This window comes from Ochotona curzoniae, unplaced genomic scaffold (genome assembly GCF_017591425.1).
Source record: "Ochotona curzoniae isolate NIBS_2020 unplaced genomic scaffold, NIBS_Ocur_1.0 scaffold_4683, whole genome shotgun sequence".
NCBI classification, from domain to species: Eukaryota; Metazoa; Chordata; class Mammalia; order Lagomorpha; family Ochotonidae; genus Ochotona; species Ochotona curzoniae.
In genome coordinates, this window is record NW_024467121.1 from 18,423,199 (window position 1) to 18,446,278 (window position 23,080).

Below are 23,080 nucleotides of genomic sequence, written 5' to 3' on the forward strand. Positions count from 1 at the left end.
ACCTGAAAAGCCACAGTGGTCAGGGGGTTGACAGAAGGCTCAACTCGAAAGGGGCCAAGCATTTGGAGAGAAAACTGGGAAGCATGTTGGAAAAGCAAGCACACCTACTCTAGAATCAGACTGCATGATTTCAAATTCTGGTCCTCATATTTACAGGCTGCTTGAACCTGGGCTAATTACATAGTCCATGTAAATTACAGGTTTTTATTCTTAAAAATCATGATAAGAACTACTTTTGTTCATGAGTTGTGAAAATTAAATCAACTAATTTGAAGAAAATACTTAGTAGAGTGTCCATAGTGTTTGCTCAGTGGGTGTTGGGTATTACTAAAACACTTTGGAAGCAGAACGGCATCTGACTTGAATAAATACTCATCCCCAGCCTCTGCACCTTCACGCCATTGATAAACCACCAGTGCACTTGAAAAACGTTATTGAAACCACTAGGAATTTGTACCAAGACAATGAAATTGCAAATGACAGAAGCGTATAAATACAGTTATGATTCCTAATGTGTGATTTTACTTCATTTTACCCAGTAGACTAGCCAATCTCTGAGATACTACTCATAATAAAATAAAATAAAATCTTAACATTCGTAACGAAATGGTCCCATCCAGAAGCCTTTAACCTTAGTGAAATCAGCAGTTCCCCAAAGGACAGATAGCATGGGTTCTCCCTGATCTGGGGCGACTGATACAGAGAACACAGTAAAGCTAGTCTCTGTGAGATCAGCCTACTGGGAATTAACTGCTGGGTGTGCCCAAAGTCTACTCATGAGTAACAGTAGCATGACCATTTTCATTTTAGTTCACTCTTATCATATTTTGTTTCTTTTTTTTTCTCCTTCCTCTACTTGCTATAATACCTGTAAATACTGGAAAGTTAAATCAGTTACCACAAAGTGAATGAATATGCTATCTTATGTGCCCAGCGTGATAGCTCAATGGCTAATCCTCACCTTGCAGGCTCTGGGATCATATATGGGCACTGGTTCATGTCCTAGCTGTTTCACTTCCCATCCAGCTCCCTGCTTGTGGCCTGGGAAAGCAGTCGAGGATGGCCCAAAGCCTTGGGACCCTGCACTCAGTAAGAGACCTGGAAGAAGCTTGTGGCTCCTGACTTCGGATTGACTCAGCTCTAGCTGTAGCTACTTGGGGGAGTGAATCATAGGATGGAAAATATTTCTTTGTCTCTTCTCTCTGTAAATCTGCATTTCCAATAAAAATAAATAAATCTTTTTTAAAAAAGAAAATACTATTGTAACAATTTGGGAAAAATAATAAAGTGGGAGAAGGAGGGAGAGTGGAACCCTATGCTTCTGAATCTGTATCCTGAAGATGTGACATCTAGGGCCAGGGGAAGGCAAGCAGTCTGGCGTGGCCCACCCACAGCCTCAGCAATCACTGCTGGGTGTTACAGCCTAGACCAGCTGAGAACAGCCCACACTGCGTCCTGACTCTCCTCCCTGCCAGTAGATGTACAATCTGGCCCAAACCAACCTGGTACCAGACCTGGCCCACACAAATGTTAACCATGCTGCAACCCTGCCTGGCCTGGAACACCCCCACCCCTGGCTCATGCTCCCCAGTGAGAGCTGTGGCATAGCAAAGGAAGCAGAGGAAGCAGAACAGGCCCAGGATCTCGCGTGTGCCAGTGGGTGTCGTGGACCTGCATAGCATGGTCTGTCCTCAGTCCTGGTCTTTGCATGTGCAAATGGGTGTTGCAGCCTGACCCTGCCTGGCCTTCTCCCAGCCCCAGATCCCGGAGGTATCAGGTGGGTCCCTATCAAATGAGTCTCACAGTCCAGCCGAATTTGGCACATTACCACCCCCAGCTGGCTTGCAAATCAGGGAGTGCTATAGTCCCAAAGGGGTGAGCCACAGATTCCCCCACAGAATCTGCCCCTAGATCCAGTTCTCTAGCCTTCTAGTGGGAGTTGCAGCCCAGCCCGACATGGCCCACTCCCTGGTCTGACACTTGTGGGTGAGTGCTACGGCCAAGCCGAGCCAAGCATGACCCGCAGCTCCAGCTTTCACACGTGCTGGCAGGTGGCAGATGATGCTATTTAGCCCAGCTAAGGTCTCCCATATAAACAGGCGCCTTGGCCTGACCCAGACGTGCCCTGCAGTTTCTACCCTCTAAACCACTGTCTCAACTCCTTCACCTACCTGTGAGTGCGTATGCTGAGTCTGGGAAAACCTGCAAAAATCAGTTCTATCAAATAGCCGCCCCCACACACACCTACAGGTCCCAAGACCTCATTCCCTTGGCGATTTGCAGTCCCTCTGCTTGTGAGTTGGGGTGGCATGTCCAGGCCTGGTGTTCCCTGTCTTTCCCACATATCTTTAATAAAGAAGAATAGGCAACTATGCTGGCAGATCGGTGTAATTAATACAAATTTGGCATTAACCAGGCCCAGAATGCCTGCCAGCTACTGGCTGCCTTTCTGCCAGCAGTGTAACACTTGCCTCAGTGTAAGGCAACCTAGGCAGATGTTTACAGCTTTGAATACACTCATTCTATAAAAATTAAAGATTAAAAATCTTTAAAAAAATCCCAATATTCTTTGGGGCAGCTAATATAGTGAGAAAGCTAATCCTTTTTTGTCTAATCAGTCTGAACTATTGTGTTTCTAATCTATATTGCTAAGACTTTGCTGTAAAACATCTGTGATAAAATATTCCCTATAAACTTCAAATCTAACATATGAAACTAATCTCAATACTCATCTCACACTCCATTTAATTTTTCTATGTGTATTCTTTGTTTAATGGTGCCATAAATCCCATTCCTCATTCCTTATACAAATATAATCAATACGGATGTGTGTGTGTGTGTGTGTGTGTGTGTGTAGAAGATTAATCTGTATGGGCCTGGCGCAATAGTTGGTGGCTAAATCCTCATCTTGCATCCACCAGGATCCCATATGGGCAGCGCTTCATATCCTGGCTACTCCACTTCCTATCCAGCTCCCTGCTTGTGGCCTGGGAAAGCAGTAGAGGACAGCCCATAGCCTTGGGACCCTGCACCTACATTGGAGACCCGGAAAAGTGCCTGGCTCCTGGCTTCAGATTGGCTCAGTTTTGGCCATTGTGGCTACTTGGGTAGTGAACCAGCAGACAGAAGATCTTTCTCTCTGTCTCTCCTTCTCTAAGTCTTTTTAATGAAAATAAAATTAAAAAATTTTTAAAAAATGATTTATCTATATAGTTGACAAAGAAGTAGAGAGAATCTTCTTTAGTCTAATTCATTCCCCAAATGGCCACAATAGCCCAGAACCAGGAACTTCATCCTCATGTCTCACGTGGCCTTGGCCATCCTCTGCTGTTTTCCCAGGAGCAATAGCAGGCAGCTGGATTGAAGGCAGAGAAATGGGGACGTGAATAGGCACTCTGGTGGGGATTACGAAGACCTGCTTTGCCACGGTGAAGCTCTCAGTCAGTAAGTCTCTGAAAGACCTTGGGTGGGTACCCTCCCCATCTCCGTGCTACAGCCTGTTTTAGACCTTATCAAGTCCAACTCAGATTCTGGCTAACCGTCTCTTAATCTCTGTCCTTTCATTGCTTCTAATCTCTGGTCTCCTACTGACTTTAGAGAGTTCATTTCATTGGGAAAAATGATGCCATCGTATACTTCATGAGCATGTGATGAATTCTACTAGAGAAAAGAGATTATTTGGAAGCAACTGAACTGAGATAAAAACATCAAAACACGTGGGATACAGCCAAAAAAGCAAAGAGACAAAAAAAAAAAAACAGTATAGATTGGACTGTTGGAATTACACTTTCCATGTTGGCATCCTTATATGAGAGAGAATATATGGTATTTGTTCTTTTGTGATTGACTCATTTCACTGAGCATAATGGTTTCTAGTTGGGACCACCTGGTTGTAAATAGAATAATTTCATTCTTCTTAATAGCTGAATAATATTCCATGGAGTAGATGTACCACAGCTTCTTTAACCACTCTTCCTTGGACGCACATCTGGTTTGTTTCCATCAGAGTTCATTTCAAACACAAACCAAATCCTAATGCTTCAGTTTCCTTGCTAGAAATCCTTCCAAGACAATGATTGGTCCATGAGGAGGGCAAGGGAGCGGGCACTTCCAAGCTCTGTGTATCCATTGAGATTTCGGTTCTGTATATATTCCTGCAAAATAAGTAAATATATATAATGTGTTATATGTAATGTATATTATTGTATATATAATATTTCTTTCTCTCATTCACTTACTAATAATTATGTAAAAATGTTATATACTAATTATTATATACAAAATGTTATATATTATAATACAAAATCATACATATATGGTTTTATATTTACATTTAACACTCCAAAGAAGAAAAAGGCAAGTAAAATACAAATAGAAATTCTGAGGGTTTTTCTTTTTAAGATTTATTTATTTATTGGAAAGTCAGATATACAGAAAGGAGGAGGGACAGAGAGGAAGATCTTCCGTCCGATGACTCACCCCTCAAGTGAGTGCAACGGCCGATGCTATGCCGATCCGAAGCCAGGAACCAGGAACTTCTTCTGGGTCTCCCACGTGGATGCAGGGTCCCAAGGCTTTGGACCATCCTCGACTGCTTTCCCAGGCCAAAGCAGGGAGCTGGATGGGATTAGAACCGGCGCCCATATGGGATCCTGGTGCGTTCAACGTGAGGACTTTAGCCGCTAGGCCGCGCCGCCGGGCCCGAAATTCTGAGGTTTTTACCTAGATGGATCAATCTCACATTCCACTTTCTGCCATGCCACTTTGGAAGCCAATGTCTTAAGAGAATAAAAACAAAACAAAAAATGGGGGGCTGGCACCAAGGCATAGTAGGCTAAGCCCCCTCCTGCAGTCTAGACTTCAACCAGTGTTCCATCATGAAGTGCCGGCATCTCAAGCTGAAACTGAACTTGCTGAGCCACCATGTTTTCCCCAGAGTAAAAATCTCAGTGTTGAACAGGAGATCTGAATCAGGGACTCCTGTCCATACATGAAGTTGTGTCTCCTGCTCCCTCCTTACATGTCCAAGATCTAGCCATGACACATTGCCTGCACAGACCAGGATCCTTTCTTCAGAGTGTATACCATGCCATCATCTAGAGTCCTCTTGCTTCTATGAAAATGTCCAAACTAGTTAGCTCAAGTATTATTTACACAAGTAAACCACTATTTTAAAATAGCCATTTCTCTTTCCCCTGCAAATATTGAATTAGGTTTCTGCCTCTACCTGAGTTCCCATAGCAACCTCTGATCACCCACTCATATTTTAGCAATCATTGTGTTCTACTGGAATAATTTGTTTGTATTTGTGTTTTCTATAAAATTGTAAGCTTCATGTATCATCAATCTCTGTGTTCTAAGGCCATAGAAGGCATTAGTAACATTTTGATATAATAATTAATAAGTGAATGAGAGAAAGAAATCTGTGTGCTGAAGCAGGAAAGCATGGGGTTAAGTGTGACAATCACAGTCAGGAATTTCATTTTATTTATCAAGCAATATGCCAGCTTTTTAAAAGATTGATTGATTTATTTACTTATTTATTTATTTATTTTGGAAAGGCAGACATACAGAGAGAAGGAGACACAGAGAGAAAGATCCCCTGTTGATTCACTCCCCAAGTGGCTGCAATGGCCATAACTAAGCCAACCTAAAGCCAGGAGCCAGAAGCTTCTGCCAGGTCTTCCATGCAGGTTCAGGATCTCAAGGCTTTGGCCCATCCTCTGCTGCTTTCCAAGGTTGCAAGCAGAGAGTTGGATGGGAAGTGGAGTAGTCAAAATGAACTGAGTAGGCCAGCTGTTTACAGAGGGGATATATAGGATTCCATGCTTCTTTTTGTGGCTGCCATTAAAGCTAATTCCACTAACACCAAGAGGTTGAGTGGATGGATGGAGAGAGATATAGATGCCTCCATCTTATTGCACTACAATCATCAATCCATCCAGTGTTTCCATGTAGCAAATGCTATTGCTCCTATTTTAAAAGGTGGAAGAACTAGAGTTTAGCATAGCTTAAAAATGTGCCAGGCAGTCTGGTGCAATGGCTCAATGGCTAAATCCTCATCTTGCATGCCAGGATCCTGTGTGGGTGCTGCTTTGTGTCCTGGCTTCCCATCCAGCTCCCTACTGGTGGCCTGGGAAAGGAATTAAGGATGGTCCAAAGCCTTGGGACCCTGCACCTACATGGGAGACCCAGAAGAAGCTCCTGGCTCCTGGCTTTAGATCAACTCATCCCTTTCCATTGTGGCCTTTTGGGGAGTGAAGCAGTGGATGGAAGATCTTTTTGTCTTTCCTTCTTTCCATAAATATGATGTGCCTTCCTGATTAAAAAAAAAAAAAAATAACGTGCCAGGATCCCACAACCACCAAACAGAATCTCAACTCTGTGCTATGTGATGCAACATTTATTTATTTTTTTAAAGATAGATACTGTGTGATTTAATTTTTTTAAAAGATTTATTTACTTAATTTTGGGGAAGCCAGATTTATAGAGAGAAAAAGAGGTAGAGAGAAAGATCTTTCATCTGTGGGTTCACTTCCCAAGCGGCCGCAATGGCTGGAGCTGAGCCGATCTGAAGCCAGGAGCCAGGAGCCTCTTTTGGGTTTCCCTTGTGGGCACAGGATCCCAAGGCTTTGGGCCATCCTTGACTGCTTTCCCAGGCAACTACCAGGGAGCTGGAAGGGAAGTGGAGCAGCTGAGACACAAACTGGTGCCCATATGGGATCCCAGCATGTGCAAGGCAAGGACTTTAAGCCACTTGGCTACCACACCAGGCCCCTTGCCAACATTTAGTCTTTAATATATTTGCTACTATTCTAGAATGTTCTGAAAGACTAGGCTTAATGGGAGGGGCTCCATCTTAGGTGAGAAAATGCCACTGCTTCACCGGTGAGACCAGAGCCCAGCTGAGAGATCACATTCTGCTTGTCAAGAACTCTCGAACCCCTGGCTATGCTGTTCAAACATGACTAGGAGAAGGATAAGTTTTGCCTGGTGCAACAACAAAGGCAGGTAAAATTAGTGATGAACAATTTTTCTGTACAGCAACAAAGGCTTGTAAAGTTAGTCATTAGTAATTTTCTATCCTTAAGATGGCTCTGCATAGCTCAGCTCCCCGGAATCCGTTCCACTTTGTGGTTTTTGCCTTTTAGCCCGCTCTTCTGTCGTTCATGGTCTTTGGGGCGTGAGCCACTCTCCACTATGGGCGATAAAGGACTTGGCAAATCCTGATTGGTACTTGCAGCCCCTCTAGGTTCATTTGGGTACCGCATTTGGAGGCTCTAGCAAGATCAGGAGCCCGTCCTGAAGAAAATCTCGCTGGATTGGTGCTCAGGCCACAGGGGGCGCCTCCTGAGAAGTTCCAGGGCCCCAGTCATGGACCCTGACCGGAGTGTCCAGGACCAACTTCTTTTCAAGTCCTCTGGTAAGTGAACTTCCTGGTGTTTTGATTGACTAGTTCCCGGGTTTTAGAAGCGAGGAGGGGCCAACGCAGTCTCCTCTCCGCCTGAAAATGATGCCATTCGCCCAGGAAACACTTCTTTGGTTAAGGGAGGGTCTTCTGGACAACCCCTACCCTCAGCCTTACTGGGAAGTGCGCCCACATTTTGTTAAGCAAAAGTCTCTTGTTTCCCTAACACCCTTTGGTTGGTTTTGTCTCTGTTCTTTATTACCTCTTTTATCACTACAGTGTTTGTGTTGTCCTGTTTAGCCAATTGAGCCATCCCTCTGGCCTCTTAAAGGGTGTTGCCTTGTTCCTCCAAGTGTCCTTTTGCTATTCGGGATCGTTGTGGTTTTCCTTGCCTTAAGGCAGCCAACGTGATTGTGCAAGATCGCTCCCTGCGGAAGAGCGAGGGGTGCGTACTCGCAGGCCTTGAGGACATCCCGGTTTGCACTAGCAGGCGGAAGCGACCCTTGGGGATCTCCAGCGTCCCTGCCCGCGGGGCGTGGCTTCTCCGCGCCGGTCCCGGGCGGGCTGCGAGGGCCCCGCCGCTCGGCCTATCGGGCGCGGGGGCGTTGTCTGGGCAGCGGCGCCCACGTGACGGACTCGGGGCGCCCGTGGCCGCCGAGCTGCCCGCGCCGCCCGGAGCCGCAGCCGGACGTGGGAGCTGGGCTCGTCATGGCCTCGGCCGCTGTGGCAGCTGCACGACGGGGCATAAATCAAGCTGCCCCGCTTCTTCGGCGCGGCTACCAGACCGAGCGGGGCGTCTACGGGTACCGGCCCAGGAAGCCCGAAAGTCAGGGGCCCCAGGGCAGCCTGGCGCGCCGCCCAGGTGGGGACGGGGCCCATGGGTGGACTCTGGGGACTCCAGGGACTTCCCTCCCTGGTCTGTGCTCGCGTGTAGGTGTAGGCGGTGTCGGTGCCCGGAGACCGGCCTCTGGTCTAGGTGTGCCACCCACGGGGAGGAGGACAAAATAGGGGTATGGGCTTTGTGCCCCCTTGTCCATTCTCCTTGGTCACGGGGGTCTCAGCGTTGGCGCCACCTTGGAGTTGCCCTCCTCATCTTAGTGCTGGCAAGGATGGGGCAGGGCTGGCCTTTCCTGGTGTATAAACACGCGGGAACTGGGCTTTCGGTGGGGGAATAACGTTCTGAGGTGCCTCAGCTCTGTCTACCTAGGACATGGATGCTTTTCCAGAGCCAGCGGCAGGGCTCGCACGTGAGCAGGGAGCCGCAGGGCCCAAGTCCAGCTGACTGGGAAAAGAGGGCAGGAAGTTCGAGGTCTTAACAATACAGCTTGGTATTACCTAAACCTGGGTAGACTCTTACTTTAAATGCACAGTTTAAAACTCTTTGCTGAACCTCAAACCATTTTTATAAAATGATTGAGTACACATGAATATCAGTTCTATTTTTATTTTTGTTATTTTGGGGGGCTATCTGTGCCGTGCTTCTGTGCCAGACTCTGGTTTCCAGTGTTTTGTGCTCTAAAGTTATTCTGTCTGTGTTCATCCTCACAGATTAGATGAATACAGACCAGTTATTAGAGGAAACTCAGTTCGCACCTTAGGTTCCATGTGAGATTAGCATTGGTATCTGCTTCTTCATCTAAATGCCTGGCCTTTGGACTTTTTTTCCCCCTTTAAAGTAGAGTTACAGAGAGGGAGACAGGATCTGCCATCCACTGGTTCCTTCCCCAAATAGCCGCGATGGCCAGCACTAGGCCAGGCTGAGCTGGTGCCCATGTGGAATGCCGGCATTGAAGGTGGTGGCTTAATTGTTGTGTTTCAACGCCAACTTCTGGCCTTTGAATATTGCACCACACACTTGCTATTTTGTTCTTCCCCTCAGGGGGAGTTTACAAGAAACCTCATTTCTAACACAATGGAGTTATTTTTTCGGGGAGCCATTTTTGAGGATTAATTGCGAATTCTTTGCATTTGATGAGACTACATATGTTTTATTTCACCTTGGAAATTGAGTATTTACAATTTTATATGTCATTTATTCTCAACTTTGAATGTACATTCAAAATGTTTAAAATGCCAGTTCCTAGATCTCACTTCTTTCTTTTGAGGTTTTAACTTAGTGTTTCAGGCGAAGTTCAGACATCTGTATCAATGTTGATTCACTTGTTTACCCCTACCTGAAAGGCAGAGTGACAGAGAGGGAGAATGGGGGAGTGAGGCAGTGGTCTTTCACCCGTTGATTGACTTTTAAATGCGGTAACAGTCAGGGCTGGGCCAGGCTGAAGCCATGAGCCTGGAACTCCAACTACGTCTCCCATGTGGTTGGCTGGAGCCCAGTCGGACCATCACCCACTGCCTCTTGCAGCACACCGACAGGGAACTGGACCACAAGTGGAGCAGCTGGACATGAACTGGTGCCCATATAGGACTCCAGATGTGCAAGCCAAGGGCTTTTTAGCCACTAGGCTACTGTGTTGGGCCCTCATTTTTTTTTAAACAAACAAAAAAATAGAAATGTTTATTTGATAGGCAGGATAACAGAGAGCTGCAGAGAGAGAGAAACTCTTCTGTTGATTATTGTTTGACTCCACAAATGGCCACAATGGCTGGTCCAGGCTGAACTCCCTTTGGGTCTCCCACATTGAAGACAGGGGCCCAAGCACCAGGGCTGTCTTCTGCTGCCGTCCCAGCTGCATTAGCGGAGAACCAAACCAGAAACAGAGCTGACATTCAAACTGATGCTCTGATACAGGGCACCAGTGTGGCAAGCATGGCTTAGCCTACAATGTCACAGTGTCTGCACAGTGTTTTTTCTTCTTAAGTTCACCTACCTTTCCAACATCGTCCAAGTTCTTGTCCCTTACCTGAGCTTTTCCACATGTTACCCATTTTCCGTGGCTTTTCTCCATTGCCATGTCCTGTGGAGTATCTTTCCAGACTTCCAGCTTTCCTGATATGAACTCCCTCACTTCTTTTTAGTATAATCCCAGACTCTGGTGACTTCTCTCCTTTTTCTTTCTTTCTTTTTTCTCTTTTTATCCCTTTGCCTGTCTGCCTGCATGCTTGCCTTCCTTCCTTCCTTTTTTCCATCTTGTCTTTTTTTCCTGATATTTGTTTTATTTATTTATTTTTATTTGAAAGGTAGATTTCAGAAAGAGAGAAAGGGATATATAGAGAGGTCTTTCAAATAAAAATAAATCTTTTCTGTTTGTTTTTTTTTCTTCTTTTTGTTAAGTAAAAATAAATTTTTTTAAAAGATTTATTTATTTTTTCTTACAAAGTCAGATATACACAGAGGAGAAGAGAGAGAGGGGAAGATCTTCCGTTCGATGATTTTACTCCCCAAGTGCCTGCAATGGCCGGTGCTGTGCCAGTCCGAAGCCAGAAGCCTGAAACTTCCTTCCGGGTCTCCCACGCGGGTGCAGGGTCCCAAAGCTTTGGGCTGTCCTCGACTGCTTTCCCAGGCCAAAAGCAGGGAGCTGGATGGGAAGCAGGGCTGTCAGGATTAGAACCAGTGCCCATATGGAATCCCGGCACGTTTAAGGCAAGGACTTTAGCCACTATGCCATGGCGCTGGGCCCAAGTAAAAATAAATTTTAAAGAAGAGACATAGTGAAATGGGGGGCGGGGGGTGGATATCAGTGTGCAGCGTGCTCATGCCTTTGCACTTCATGGCTCTTTTTCCTGTAAGTGTTTCTCTTGGCAGAAACCCGTGCCTGTGTAGGATGAACACACCATTCACTGACTCCTTTTGTAGGAAGCATTTTTTAAAAATGTTAAGTGTGCTTTTGTAACCTTTTGGGTAGCAGTGACTTCACTGGTTAAAATTTGACCTGTGTGAGTGTTCTTTGTAGCTAGCTATTAGTAACCACTTGTACTTTAACCTCTGTAAACCAGTTTCCAAATAAACTTGAATTTATTTACTAAAAAGATCCTACTTTAAACTGGAGTGACAATTCACCCATATCTACTTTATCACAAGGCAGGTATTCGGCGCAGCAGTTCAGTGCCACCTGGGAAGCCCATGGCTGTGTTGGAGTGCTTGGCTTGCATCGTGGCCCTTTGGCTTCTGATCCAGTTTCCTAGTAACACATGCCCTAGGAGGTGGCAGGTGATGACTGGAGTGCTGTGTCCCTGCCACCCTGCCACCCTGCCACGCTGCCCTGATTGTTTTGGTCATTTGGGAAGTACACCGAAGCATGGAAGATCTTGCTCTTTCTGTCAATCTCTGCTTTCCAAATAAAATCAATAATGATTTATAGAATTAATTCTGGAGGATTGGGGCTAAAAAAATTCATCCTGGAAGGTTTGGAGCTTCTTTTATGAAAAATGGCAGACTTTAGAGAGCACTAAATGATGGGAACCGAAAATCCGAGCAGTGTCTAGTTGTTTGTGTTGTCACTGTGTTGGTAATCAGAGTAGTTTCAAGGATCTTGCTTAAGGGAAATAGCAGGAACCTTCTCTGAAGTCATAGAGAAAAAGTTGAGGAGAACGTGAATACGGTAGATACTTTTGAAAGTAGAATTCTGGAGCACAAATATAGACCAAAAATGGCCAGAAGTATCAACTAATTTACTTATAAGAAAAAAGCAGTGTTTTAATGATGTCTAGTTCTGTCATCCCTTTTTGTTTAGGCTCATCGTTTCTGCTTTCAACTTTCATTAAGGCATAATGGATAAAATATTGAACTGAGGTCAAATACACTTGAGTTCAAGTTCCAGCTTCTTCACGCTCCCTGATTTTGTTATCCTTTGTAAGCTGCTTAGCTCCTTTGAGCCTCTCTCTCTTTTTTCTTTAAAGATTTATTTACTTGAAAGAGTTGAGAAAGAAAGAGAAAAGAAGGCAGAGTGAGAGTGAGAGACCTTCTATCCCCTAGTTCATTCCCAAGATGGCTGCAATGGCAAAGGTGAATCCTGGTTTTCCCGAGTGGGAAGCAGAGACCCAAATGCTTGGCCTAGCTTTTGCTGCTTTCCAGGATGGAGCTAGATTAGAAGTGGTGCAGCTGGGACTCAAACCAGCATCCATATGGGCTGCCAGCATCACAGGCAGTGGCTTAACCTGTTATTCCACAACATGGGCCCCAATCCTCATTTTACCTTTTTGCAGAGGATTCCTACTCCAGAGTTGTTACAAGGATGTGCATAAAAATAAAAACCCGTTCCAGTGCATACAGAAGGTAGTACTCAATACAAGCACTCTATTTTATTACTTATTGCTGAGCTTTCTTTCTGTATATTGGTGAGGATTTAAGAAAGAATCAGGAAGTTGCATTGTGGCACAAGGAGATGGCATTGTGGCACAATGAATTAAGCCACTGTCGGAATGCTGGTATCCCATGACAGATGCCAGTTGGAGTCCCGGCTGTTCTACTTGGAGCCAGCCTGTTACTGGTGCACACCCTAGGAGGGAACAAGTGATAGCTCAAGTGAGGATCCCTGCCACACAGTGGCTCAGTAGGCTAATCCTCCCCACCACCCACCATGGCACCAGCATCCCCTGTGGGTGCTGGTTCATGTCCCAGCTACTCCATCTTTGATTTAGCTCTCTGTTGTGGATAGAGAAAGCAGCAGAGGATGGCCCAAGTATTTGGTTCTCTGCCATCCATGTGGGAGACCCAGATGAAGCTCTTGACTCCTGGCTTCAACTTGGCCCAGCCCTTACGATTTTTGCTTCCTGGGGAATAATTCAGCAAATGGAAGATCTCTCTTTCTTTATCAATATATTAATATGTTAAATATATAATGCACAAATTTATTTATACATTATATATTTATATAAATACATTTTGTATACTTAACATATAAATATCTTATATGCACTTATATATAAATGTTTACATGTACAGGTATCTATATAAAATATATATTTTATACAACATATTAATACATAGGAATATTGTAACATATTTAAATATGTAATATATTAAACATGTAACTATATATGATATATTTAACATATTTAAATATGTACATATTTTAAAAAAACGTATATATCGAATATGCATATATTTGCATATATTCACACACAATGTGTATGTATGTGTGCATATACATTTTTGCATATACATTTAAATATAACATATTTAAATATCCAAGGCCAAAAAAGCTTCTTTGTGACATTGAATGTTGTACTTGGTGGGCATTTCCTAAATTGCTCGTTGTATTTCTCTACCATACAGTTGATCATGGCCTTGCTCGATTGGTGACAGTTTACTGTGAGCATGGTCACAAAGCTGCCAAAATCAACCCTCTCTTCCCCGGACAAGCCCTGCTGGACAGTGTGCCTGAAATCCAAGCCCTCGTGCAGACCCTCCAGGGACCCTTCAATACGACGGGTAAGGAAACTTGAGCAGAGAACTGCCCAGATGAGGGAGAAGCCTTCCTGTCTTGAAGAACTGGCATGGAACTGGGGTTTCCAGTGGGAGTGGGGAGACAAGAAGGGTTGCATTCAACAACTGCAGAGGATCTAGACTGTCCTTCAGAAAGGGCCCACTTGCTCTCCATTTGAAGGCGTATTGGGTTCCTGACGAGTCCCCAAACATTTGATGCATGGAGGAGTTGTGTGTCCTCTTTATTTTATAGGTAGGGAAACATAGACTTATAGCTATTTAAAAGCAGCAATCAAGATCTGCTGTCATTCTTTCGTTCTTTTTTTGTTTGTTGTTTCTAAAGATTTGAGCCCTCTTTTGCTGCTTTTCCATGAGCGTTGGCTCAGTGGCTTTCCTTGCTATACCACAGCACTGGCCTCCTTGCCAGGTTCCTACCACTGTACATCCTGGGAGACACTGAGTGATGGCCCAAGTTTTTGGATTCTTCCCATTAACATGCGAGACCCAGACTGAGTTCAAGGTCCTTGCCCTCAGCCTGATCTAACTTGGCAGTTGAAGGTATTTGGGAGATGAGCCAGCAGGTAGAGGATATATATATCTTAAGATTTACATATATATATGTGTGTGTGTGTATGAGAAGTCATGCAAAATACAAAATAATTTTTGGAGTGTTAGCTAGCATCACATATCTAAAGTTTATTGTGAGAAATTGCAAGTAAATATTGGTTTGCTAAGATCAAGTTGTAGGACGAGGTAAGTAATGGATTTGGTGTTTAGCTCAGGCCCTATCAAACCTTCCCTTTCTGTGATTTTTCAGGGAGATTTGCTTTTACTTTTAAATGTTGCTTTTCTATTTCTGTTTTTTAAAAAAACAGAAGAACATGACTATAGTTTTAAAAATAATTTATTTGTTTATTCATTAGAAAGGCCTTTATAGAGTCTGGTGCAATGGCTCAATGGCTAAATCCTGTCCTTGTGAGTGCCAGGATCTCATATGGGCATTTGTTTGTGTCCCAGCTGCTCCACTTCCCATCCAGCTCCCTGCTTGTAGCCTGGGAAAGCAGTTGAGGACGGCCCAAAGCCTTGGGACTGTACACCCACGTGGGAGACCCAGAAAAAGCTTCTGGCTCCTGGCTTCAGATCAGCTCAGCTCCAGCAGTTGCAGCCACTGAGGGAGTGAACCAGTGGATGGAAGATCTTTCTATCTCCCCCGCTCCTCATAAATCTGATCTGCCTTTCCAATAAAAAGTAATTTTTGTTTTCTTTTTAAAAGGAGTGTTTGCTTTGATTCCATTTTCTAGGATTATTGAACATGGGGAAGGAAGAGGCCTCTCTTGAAGAAATACTAGCCTATCTCGATCAAATCTATTGTGGACAGATTTCAATTGAAACCTCTCAACTTCAGAACCAGGAAGAGAAAAACTGGTTTGCCAAGAGATTTGAAGAGCTGAAAAAGGAACCATTCACCACGGAAGAGCGAAAACATCTGTCCAGGCTAATGCTAGAATCTCAGGTGCATAAGCAGAAGCTCATTTTGTATAAACATATGTCACCATGGAAGAGAGGGGATGAAGGCGCCAATTCTAAACTTCCCTTCATTGATTCAGCACAACAGAAAATGTGATTTACATCACTTGATGCTGAACAAAAAAAAAAATTGATCACCCTTAAGCTATCAAGCTATTGGTTCTGCTTAGCATCAGAATACTTTTTTATGTATTTGCCTGCTCCACAAAGATGACAAAAATCCTTCAGATCTCATTTCTCTCTTCATTATCTGAAGAGATGAAATAATATGCCTAAAAGCAAGCCTGATACAAACTGAAGGATCTCCATCCCCGTACGGGCTGTGACGAGGACTCAGGCATGTCGAGGTGACAAGAAGTCTCTTGCCTGGAGTTTGGATGTTTTGTGACCTGGCTTAACTAGTACTGAAGAGCACCTCTATGAAAATGAAGTCCTGGGAAAGGCAAAAGTCTAAGGCCTGGGTGCTAGTCTAGGAGAACACACATTCTGGGGACCTTGTTCTTGGGGTAGGTGACTCTAGGTTATCCTCTTGGCAGCAGTCCGTGCTGACTGCCAGTGTCCTTGGCAGAACTTGGCTCTATTCCTTCCAACTTACTCTCAGATAGGTAGTGTAAGGGAGCAGCCACTTGAATAGTGTGGGGGTCTGTATACAACACCCCTCACCCTGTCTGTTTCCTGGTGTGATGTTCCATAGGAGTTTGACCACTTCTTGGCCACCAAGTTTGCCACCGTGAAGCGGTATGGAGGTGAAGGGGCGGAAAGCATGATGGGGTTTTTCCATGAGCTGCTGAAGATGGCGGCCTACAGCGGGATAACAGATGTCATTATTGGGATGCCTCACAGAGGGAGGCTTAATTTATTGACCGGCCTTCTGCAGTTTCCTCCAGAGGTAAAGTTCTTTTTTAAAGTGGCTTTTACCAGCTTATATAAATTGACTCTTAAGATCAAACTGCTCTGGGTGGCACTTCTCCCTTTGTTTCTCCCCTGGCCCCAGATACAGCGTGGGGGGGGGGCAGGAAAATGATGATATTAGTGTGGAAACAATGGTCTTACCCACTTTCCTGCAACCCTTAACCCCTTTGTACCCTAATCAACTAAGTAATATTAAAAAACAAAAAAAAGATACAACTTTATGAGCATAGTAACCATTTTTTTTTTTTGTGCCTGCCGCTCTCAAAGCACAGAACAGCATAAGCTGTGCAAGTTAGGGGGCAGGCACCCAGCCTGGTGAAGGAGCTGATGAATAAACCAGCATGGGATGGAGTGGGGTGGGGTGGGGTGAGGCGGGGTGGTGGTGTCCCAGTGGGTCAATCCGCAGCCTGCCAGGCTGATGGCCTGTGTGGGTGCTGCTTCATATCCTGGCTGCTTCCCCCACAGTCCAACTCCCCATAGTAACCATTTCTTTTAGACAGTCCACTAAGCACAGGATCCCAGGGCCCTGGGTGTAGATTAGTTAATCTGCAGACTTGATGTTGACATACAGGCTAGGTATTGAGGCTGACTTGCAATGTATCCTTCTGTGGGTCCCACTTCTCTCTCTGAAATTGAAGATCAGTTTGTTTTCTCAAGGATGACACGTGAGTGATTGATTCCTGCTCTGTGGAGCCTGATTTTCATTTAATAAAGTGTGCTAATAAACATGAAGATCTTTGTGATTTTACCTTCCTAGGATTCATAGGTCTGTGCATGTGCAGACTTAATAGTTAGCAGATTATAATAAAATCCAGTAATCCATTATCATCTCAATAGGCCATGCAATTAAGTGCCTTTAATTTCAGTGTTCCTGTTCATTCTAACTCAACTGCTTTGTTAAGCTTCTCAAAAGCTTGAGAGGAGTGAAGGTTTTTATGTCAGGAAATATTAGAGAAGCCTTGAAAAAAATAAATATGCATGCATGGACACATATGTATATATAAAATACTTATGTATGTTATATGAAAGCCAGAGTTACAGAGAGAGAAAGAGAGAGCGCTGTTCTGTCTTCTGGTTCACTCCTCAAATGGCCGAAATGGTCAGAGCTGAGACAGTCTGATTTATGTAACCAGGAGGTTCTTGCTAGTCTTCCATGTGGTTACAGGAGACCAGAGTTGGCCCGTCCTTGGCTGCTTTTTAAGGCCATTAGCAGGGAGCTGTATTGGAAGTGGAGCAGCTGGAATTGGAAGCAGTGCCCATGTGGGATGCCAGTGCTATAGGCAGAGGCTTGGCTTGCTACAACAGCACACTGACCCTTAGAGAGAGACCCAATAGTTAATAAGGTTTTGGCCATGAGGTATAGGTAAACCTTACTACTGTGCTGATTTAAGAAATAAAAAATACTTAAGAATGTTAAAGGGCTGTTCAAGTTGAAGTGAACATAGCTAATGGAAGGCTAACTTAACTTCAAACTGTTAGAAAATACATGTCATGTTGGGTATAAGGGCCCATCTTTGTCACAGTCATCCACACCTGTTACGAGTCTTTAGAAACACTGAGCTTAGAAAGGCAAAATATGGCAGACTAAAGTTTGGGAGATGGAGGCATGTGCTTAAGTACATGCTAAAATTTTTTAGGTAAAAAATTGTGTTCTTAAAATCTTCCAGACAAAAGTTACCCCAACATGCAGAATTGGTTTAAGTTATTATTTATAGGAAAAGAAATATATATGTGCACCTGTGTGTGCACACACACATTCCTATACTAAGTGAGTATATATGATCCTTTTTCTAGGTACCCTAGGTTAATAAGCTGTTGCAAGCTTTGGGTGATTCCAACAGTTTGAATGGTTTATAACAAGCCTGTATTCATGGCAAATACTTTGCTTTGGGAACAAGGTTTGTGATTTTCTAGCCAAGGACCTTTTTCAGTTGACTTGCCTGCCCTTGTTTGCTGGTTTTCAAAATGGTTGGTAGCATCTATGCCAAAGAAGACTATGAAAACGAAGTGGAAGAATGTGTACAGAGAAATCTTCTGGGAATTAGACAGTGTTAAGTCTTCAGGTCTGACTTGAGATGAGTAGTATACTTCATCTCCTGTATAAAAGAAATTATATTCTGTTCTATTTGTTTTCTCCCTACCTTTAATGAAATGTATATTAACTAAATTTTTGGCAAAGATATGACTTTTAAAGCTGTTTTGTTTATTTGTTTTAATTATGTTAAAGACAGAGAAATCTCACACCTGTTAGTTCACTCTGAGTGCTCACAGATACATGAGACAAGGCCAGGCTGAAGCCAGGAGCCAGGAGCTCAAGCAAATTCTCCCAAGTTGTTGACTGGGATGCAACTGCTTGAGGCATCCTGAATGCTTCCCAGTTTGCACATTAGCAGGAAACTGAGTTATAAATGGAGCCATGACTTGAATCCAGGCACTCTCTGCTATGGGATATGAGTGTCCCAATAATGTCTTAACCACTACACCAAATACCTGCTTGCAAGAAATGTATTCTAATAAGTGTATTTAAGGGAAGTTTTTGTTTGTTGCAACACGTGGGTAACTTTCCATTTTCCTCATGAGAGATCTCATTTGAAAGTGTTGGAAGAGATTTGGTGCAGAGATTATGTCACTGCTTGGGATGCCTGTGTTCTATATCACTTGGGATTGAATCCCAGTTCCACTTGGGATGCCAACTTCCTGCTATTGCTCATCCTGGGGTGCAGCAATGACTGCTCAAATGGCGGGGCCCCTGCCATCCCTGTGTGAGTCCTGGACTGAGTTCCAGGCTCAGCCCCAGCCACTGTGGGCATTTGAAGAGCAAAGATGATCTCTTTGTGTCTGTCTCCCTACCTTTCAAATAAATGAAAAGAAAGATAGATGGAAGGAAGGAAGGTAAACCTGCTAAAATAAAGGTTAATAGTTCACTTAATTCTGAAGCTCCCTAATGAAATGTAAGCAATTCAGCTGTTAGAAATCCATGTATAGCTCTAAATGATGCACGTATATAATCATTGTAAAAGCATCTAGGTGTAGTTTATTCTTAGCCATTACATTACCATGATGTAAGACTTTTTTCTTGTGTGTGAACTTGTAACAGCTGATGTTCCGTAAAATGCAAGGTTTAAGTGAGTTTCCGGAAAACCTCCCAGCTATTGGCGATGTCCTGTCTCACCTGACTTCCTCTGTGGACCTGGACTTTGGTGCACACAGTCCCCTCCATGTCACAATGTTGCCCAACCCCTCGCACCTCGAAGCTGTGAATCCTGTGGCTGTTGGGAAGACGCGTGGTAGACAGCAGTCTCGACAAGACGGTGACTACTCTCCAGACAGTTCAGCTCGGCCTGGGGACAAAGTCATTTGCCTGCAGGTACTCACAGCTTCTGGGAAGTGGGGCCAGGGGTGGGGAAACCGAGGAAGAAAGGATGGTGGGGTTGGGAGGTCTGCAAGGAGATTGCAGGCATTCAAAGTGAAATTGAGATAAACCTTTTGGGAATTGAAGATTCTGGGGTCATTTCAAAAAAATGAATAGATGTGAGTTCCTGTCCCCAAAGAACTGATTTCCAGGGTTACTGCTACATTTTTCCTTTTTATGAGTTGTGATTAATTGAGGGGTTGTCTGTATACATCACTATTATTTTTTTTTAAATTTGAAAATAGAATTACAGAGACAGAGGGAGAGACACAATGAGAGAACTTCTATCTGCTGTGTCACTCCCCAAATGACTGCAACAGCTAGGATTGGGCCAGGCTGAAGCCAGCAGCCAGGAGCTTCTGTAGGCTCTCCCACATATATGCTGGGGGGACCCAAGCACTTGGGCCATCCTCTGCCACTTTCCCAGGCACATTAGCAGGGAACCTGATCAGAAGTGGAATAGCTGGGAGTTGAATTGGTGCTCACATGGATGCTACCACTGTGTTTGATGGCTCAATCCACTGTGCCACAGCACTAACCTCTGCTGCTTCCAAGAGGACAGATATCGTTGCTTCCCTGAAAGGGAGGCCCTCTAGACCATGTGTATTAGGTATATATCTGATAACACACAGAAACTTGTATTCACTTGGCTTGTTCATTAAAAAACAAAGGCCTTTGACATTAAGACAAACAATGCAAGTTATTAGTGAGGATTTTTCTTCATCTGCTTCCCTTCTCCACTTTTTTGGAGAGTGAACCAACAGATGGAAAAATCTCTGTCGCTCCCCAACCCTGTCTCTCTCTGTTTCTCTTTCAAATGAATACATTTATTTAAAAAACATATCCCCGGGCCCGGCACAATAAATTAAAGTCCTCACCTTGCATGCGCCAGGATCCCATATGGTCGCCGGTTCTAATCCTGGTGGCCCTGCTTCCCATAGCTCCCTGCTTGTGACCTGGGAAAGCAGTTGAGGACAGCCCAAAGCCTTGGGACCCTGCACCTGCATGGGAGACCTGGAAGAGGTTCCTGGCTCCTGGCTTCGGATCGGTGCAGCTCTGGCCATTGCAGCCACTTGGGGAGTGAATCACTGGATGGAGGATCTTCCTCTCTGTCTCTCCTCCTCTCTGTATATCTGACTTTCCAATAAAGATTAAAAAAAAAAGCCCCAACATATCCTCTTCTCTACCACCTGTCCACCAGGTTGTGAAGACATGCATGTTTCATACGTTCCAGAAGGTAGCACATTTGTGACCTTCACTTATAATAGTATTTTGCATTTTCCTCAGATCCTCTGTTCATTTATGTATGCTGTATTTTCTTCTGTATCACTTTGTCTTTGCTGTCATTCACTCTCCTTCCTGTTCATCATGGGAGCAAAGGTTGAGTGATGTTGCCACTGATCTGATTCCTGGAAACTTGTTCCATTGACAACAAAGTATGAGGCCGATGAGTAAGTAGACAAGAAGGCAATTTTAGCAGTTTAACGAAAAAGTAATTAGAAAAAAATTACCTTTTTTTTCCTAAAAAAGTACACTGATAAATCAGATAGACATCTTGATAAAGGACTGAGAGCCAGGCTGAATTCAGACTAGGGTTTTTATGGAAGTAAGTTAGGGTCTGTGTTTCATCTCCCCTCCTCCCTCCTTTGGAATGTATGGGTAGAGGGATTTCTGAATGTGAAATTGCAGTGAACAAACCACTCTGGACCATGCTGGCCATCAAGGTTCCTGTGTGTTGGGAAGTGATCCAGCAGATGGAAGACCTCTCTGTCTCTCCCTCTGTCTATGAATCTGACATTCCAGTAAAAATAAATAAATCTTAAAAAAAAATGATATCAGGCCAGCTGTATTACTCCCCTAATTCAACGAATTCCTTTTGATAAAGGACAGGCATGGACAGCTGGGGCTACAAAAGGCACAGAAGAGCCTTGGTCCTGTTTCCAGGTCTTGTTTCCTTATTCCATTGCACTGAAAATTATTTTCTTTAAGAAAATTCTCACCTTCTGTGGCACTGCTTGTCCACATGGATTCATCTCTACCTAAGCTGTCTTGACAATGTGAGCTCCCTGCAGCATTTCAGGACACGAGGTGAAGGGGGAGGAAGATTTCAGTGTGTTGCATTATTTCTCTCTACTTGCAGACTGTTTTCATGCAAGACTTCCTAGACTACTATTTTTTCCCTCCTCTGGGAAAATCTCATTTTTCAATGCCAGCAGTTCTAGTTTCCTTAGTGTTACTGTATAGTCATTGGAATGTTTCATAAAATAATGAGCATAGGCAATGACAGGGGGTAGAAGTAATGAGTTGGCTGATGGTGGCTATACAAAGAAAAGCACTAGTTTAACATCGTTGAAATTTCTTTAGGGATAACACTAACCCTTCTAGGAAACCCTATATCCTGTAAATTTTTAGGAGAGCAAGGAGGTAGTAAAACGGTATTGGCTTTTATTCCTATTAGTATTTTAAAACAATTCATTCCAGTCTGGAAATCTAGATTTCTTAATCCCATTTGTTCCTTTTCTTTTCTTTTTTCGTTTCCCGGTGGTTTAGGTTCATGGTGATGCTTCTTTCTGTGGTCAAGGGATTGTTCCTGAAACATTGACACTCTCTAATCTCCCACATTTCAGAATTGGCGGGAGCATCCACTTGATTGTCAATAATCAGCTGGGTTACACTACTCCGGCAGAAAGAGGGAGGTCTTCCCTATACTCCAGTGACATTGGTGAGTATCGCAGGCAGGATTTGTCGTGCTGCAGTCAGACTAGAAACATCACTGAAAATCATGAGCCTCACTGCTGCTGCCACTGTAAATGTTGGCTCAGGATTCAGGTAGTGTTTCCAAGTTCTTATCTAACAGATACTAAAGATCCATTGTAGAACTTCTCTTTGGAGAAAGAGGTTTCTGGGCTGCATCCTGTAATGAGCTCCCTCACCCCTGCTACTTTTTTCTTTTTTTTTTCAAGTTTTATTTATTTTTATTGGAAAGGCAGGTCTACACAGAGAAAGACTGATAGAAAGGTCTTTCATCTGCTACTTCACTCCCCAAGTAGAGCAGAGTCGATTTGAAGCCAGGAGCCAGAAGCTTCTTCTGGGTCTCCCATGTGAGTGTAGGATCCTAAAGCTTTGGGCCACCTCTACTACTTTCCCAGGCCATCAGCAGGTAGCTGGATGGGAAGAGGAGCAGCCAGAATGTGAACCAGCACCCATATGGGATCCTGGCAGATACAAAGTGAGGCTTCAACCACTAGGCTATCCCTCTGGGCCCTGAAAGGTAGATTTTTACAGAGATGAAGAGATAGATAAGTCCTTCCATCCACTGATTCACTCCCCAAATGACTAGAAGCCTCTTTCTAGTCTCTTTTGTGATCTCCCATGTGAGTTCAAGGTTGCAAGGACTTGGGTCATGCTCCGCTGCTTTCCCAGGTTCTACCCAAGGAGCTGGATCAGAAAGGAACAGTTGAAATGCAAGCCAGTACCCATATTAAATGCCGTGATA

General features: G+C 44.1%; 1 protein-coding gene across 1 annotated transcript in view; it reads left to right on the forward strand.

The window, feature by feature from the left end:
• Positions 1-8,116: 8,116 nt before the first annotated feature.
• The window catches only part of DHTKD1 (dehydrogenase E1 and transketolase domain containing 1), a 38,277-nt gene continuing 23,313 nt past the window's right edge, over positions 8,117-23,080 (forward strand). The window contains exons 1-6 of the mRNA XM_040968131.1: positions 8,117-8,270; positions 13,584-13,739; positions 15,035-15,246; positions 15,955-16,149; positions 19,270-19,539; positions 22,135-22,306. Of these exons, the coding sequence (XP_040824065.1) occupies positions 8,117-8,270; positions 13,584-13,739; positions 15,035-15,246; positions 15,955-16,149; positions 19,270-19,539; positions 22,135-22,306 (1,159 nt within the window). The remainder of the gene's footprint in view (positions 8,271-13,583; positions 13,740-15,034; positions 15,247-15,954; positions 16,150-19,269; positions 19,540-22,134; positions 22,307-23,080) is intronic.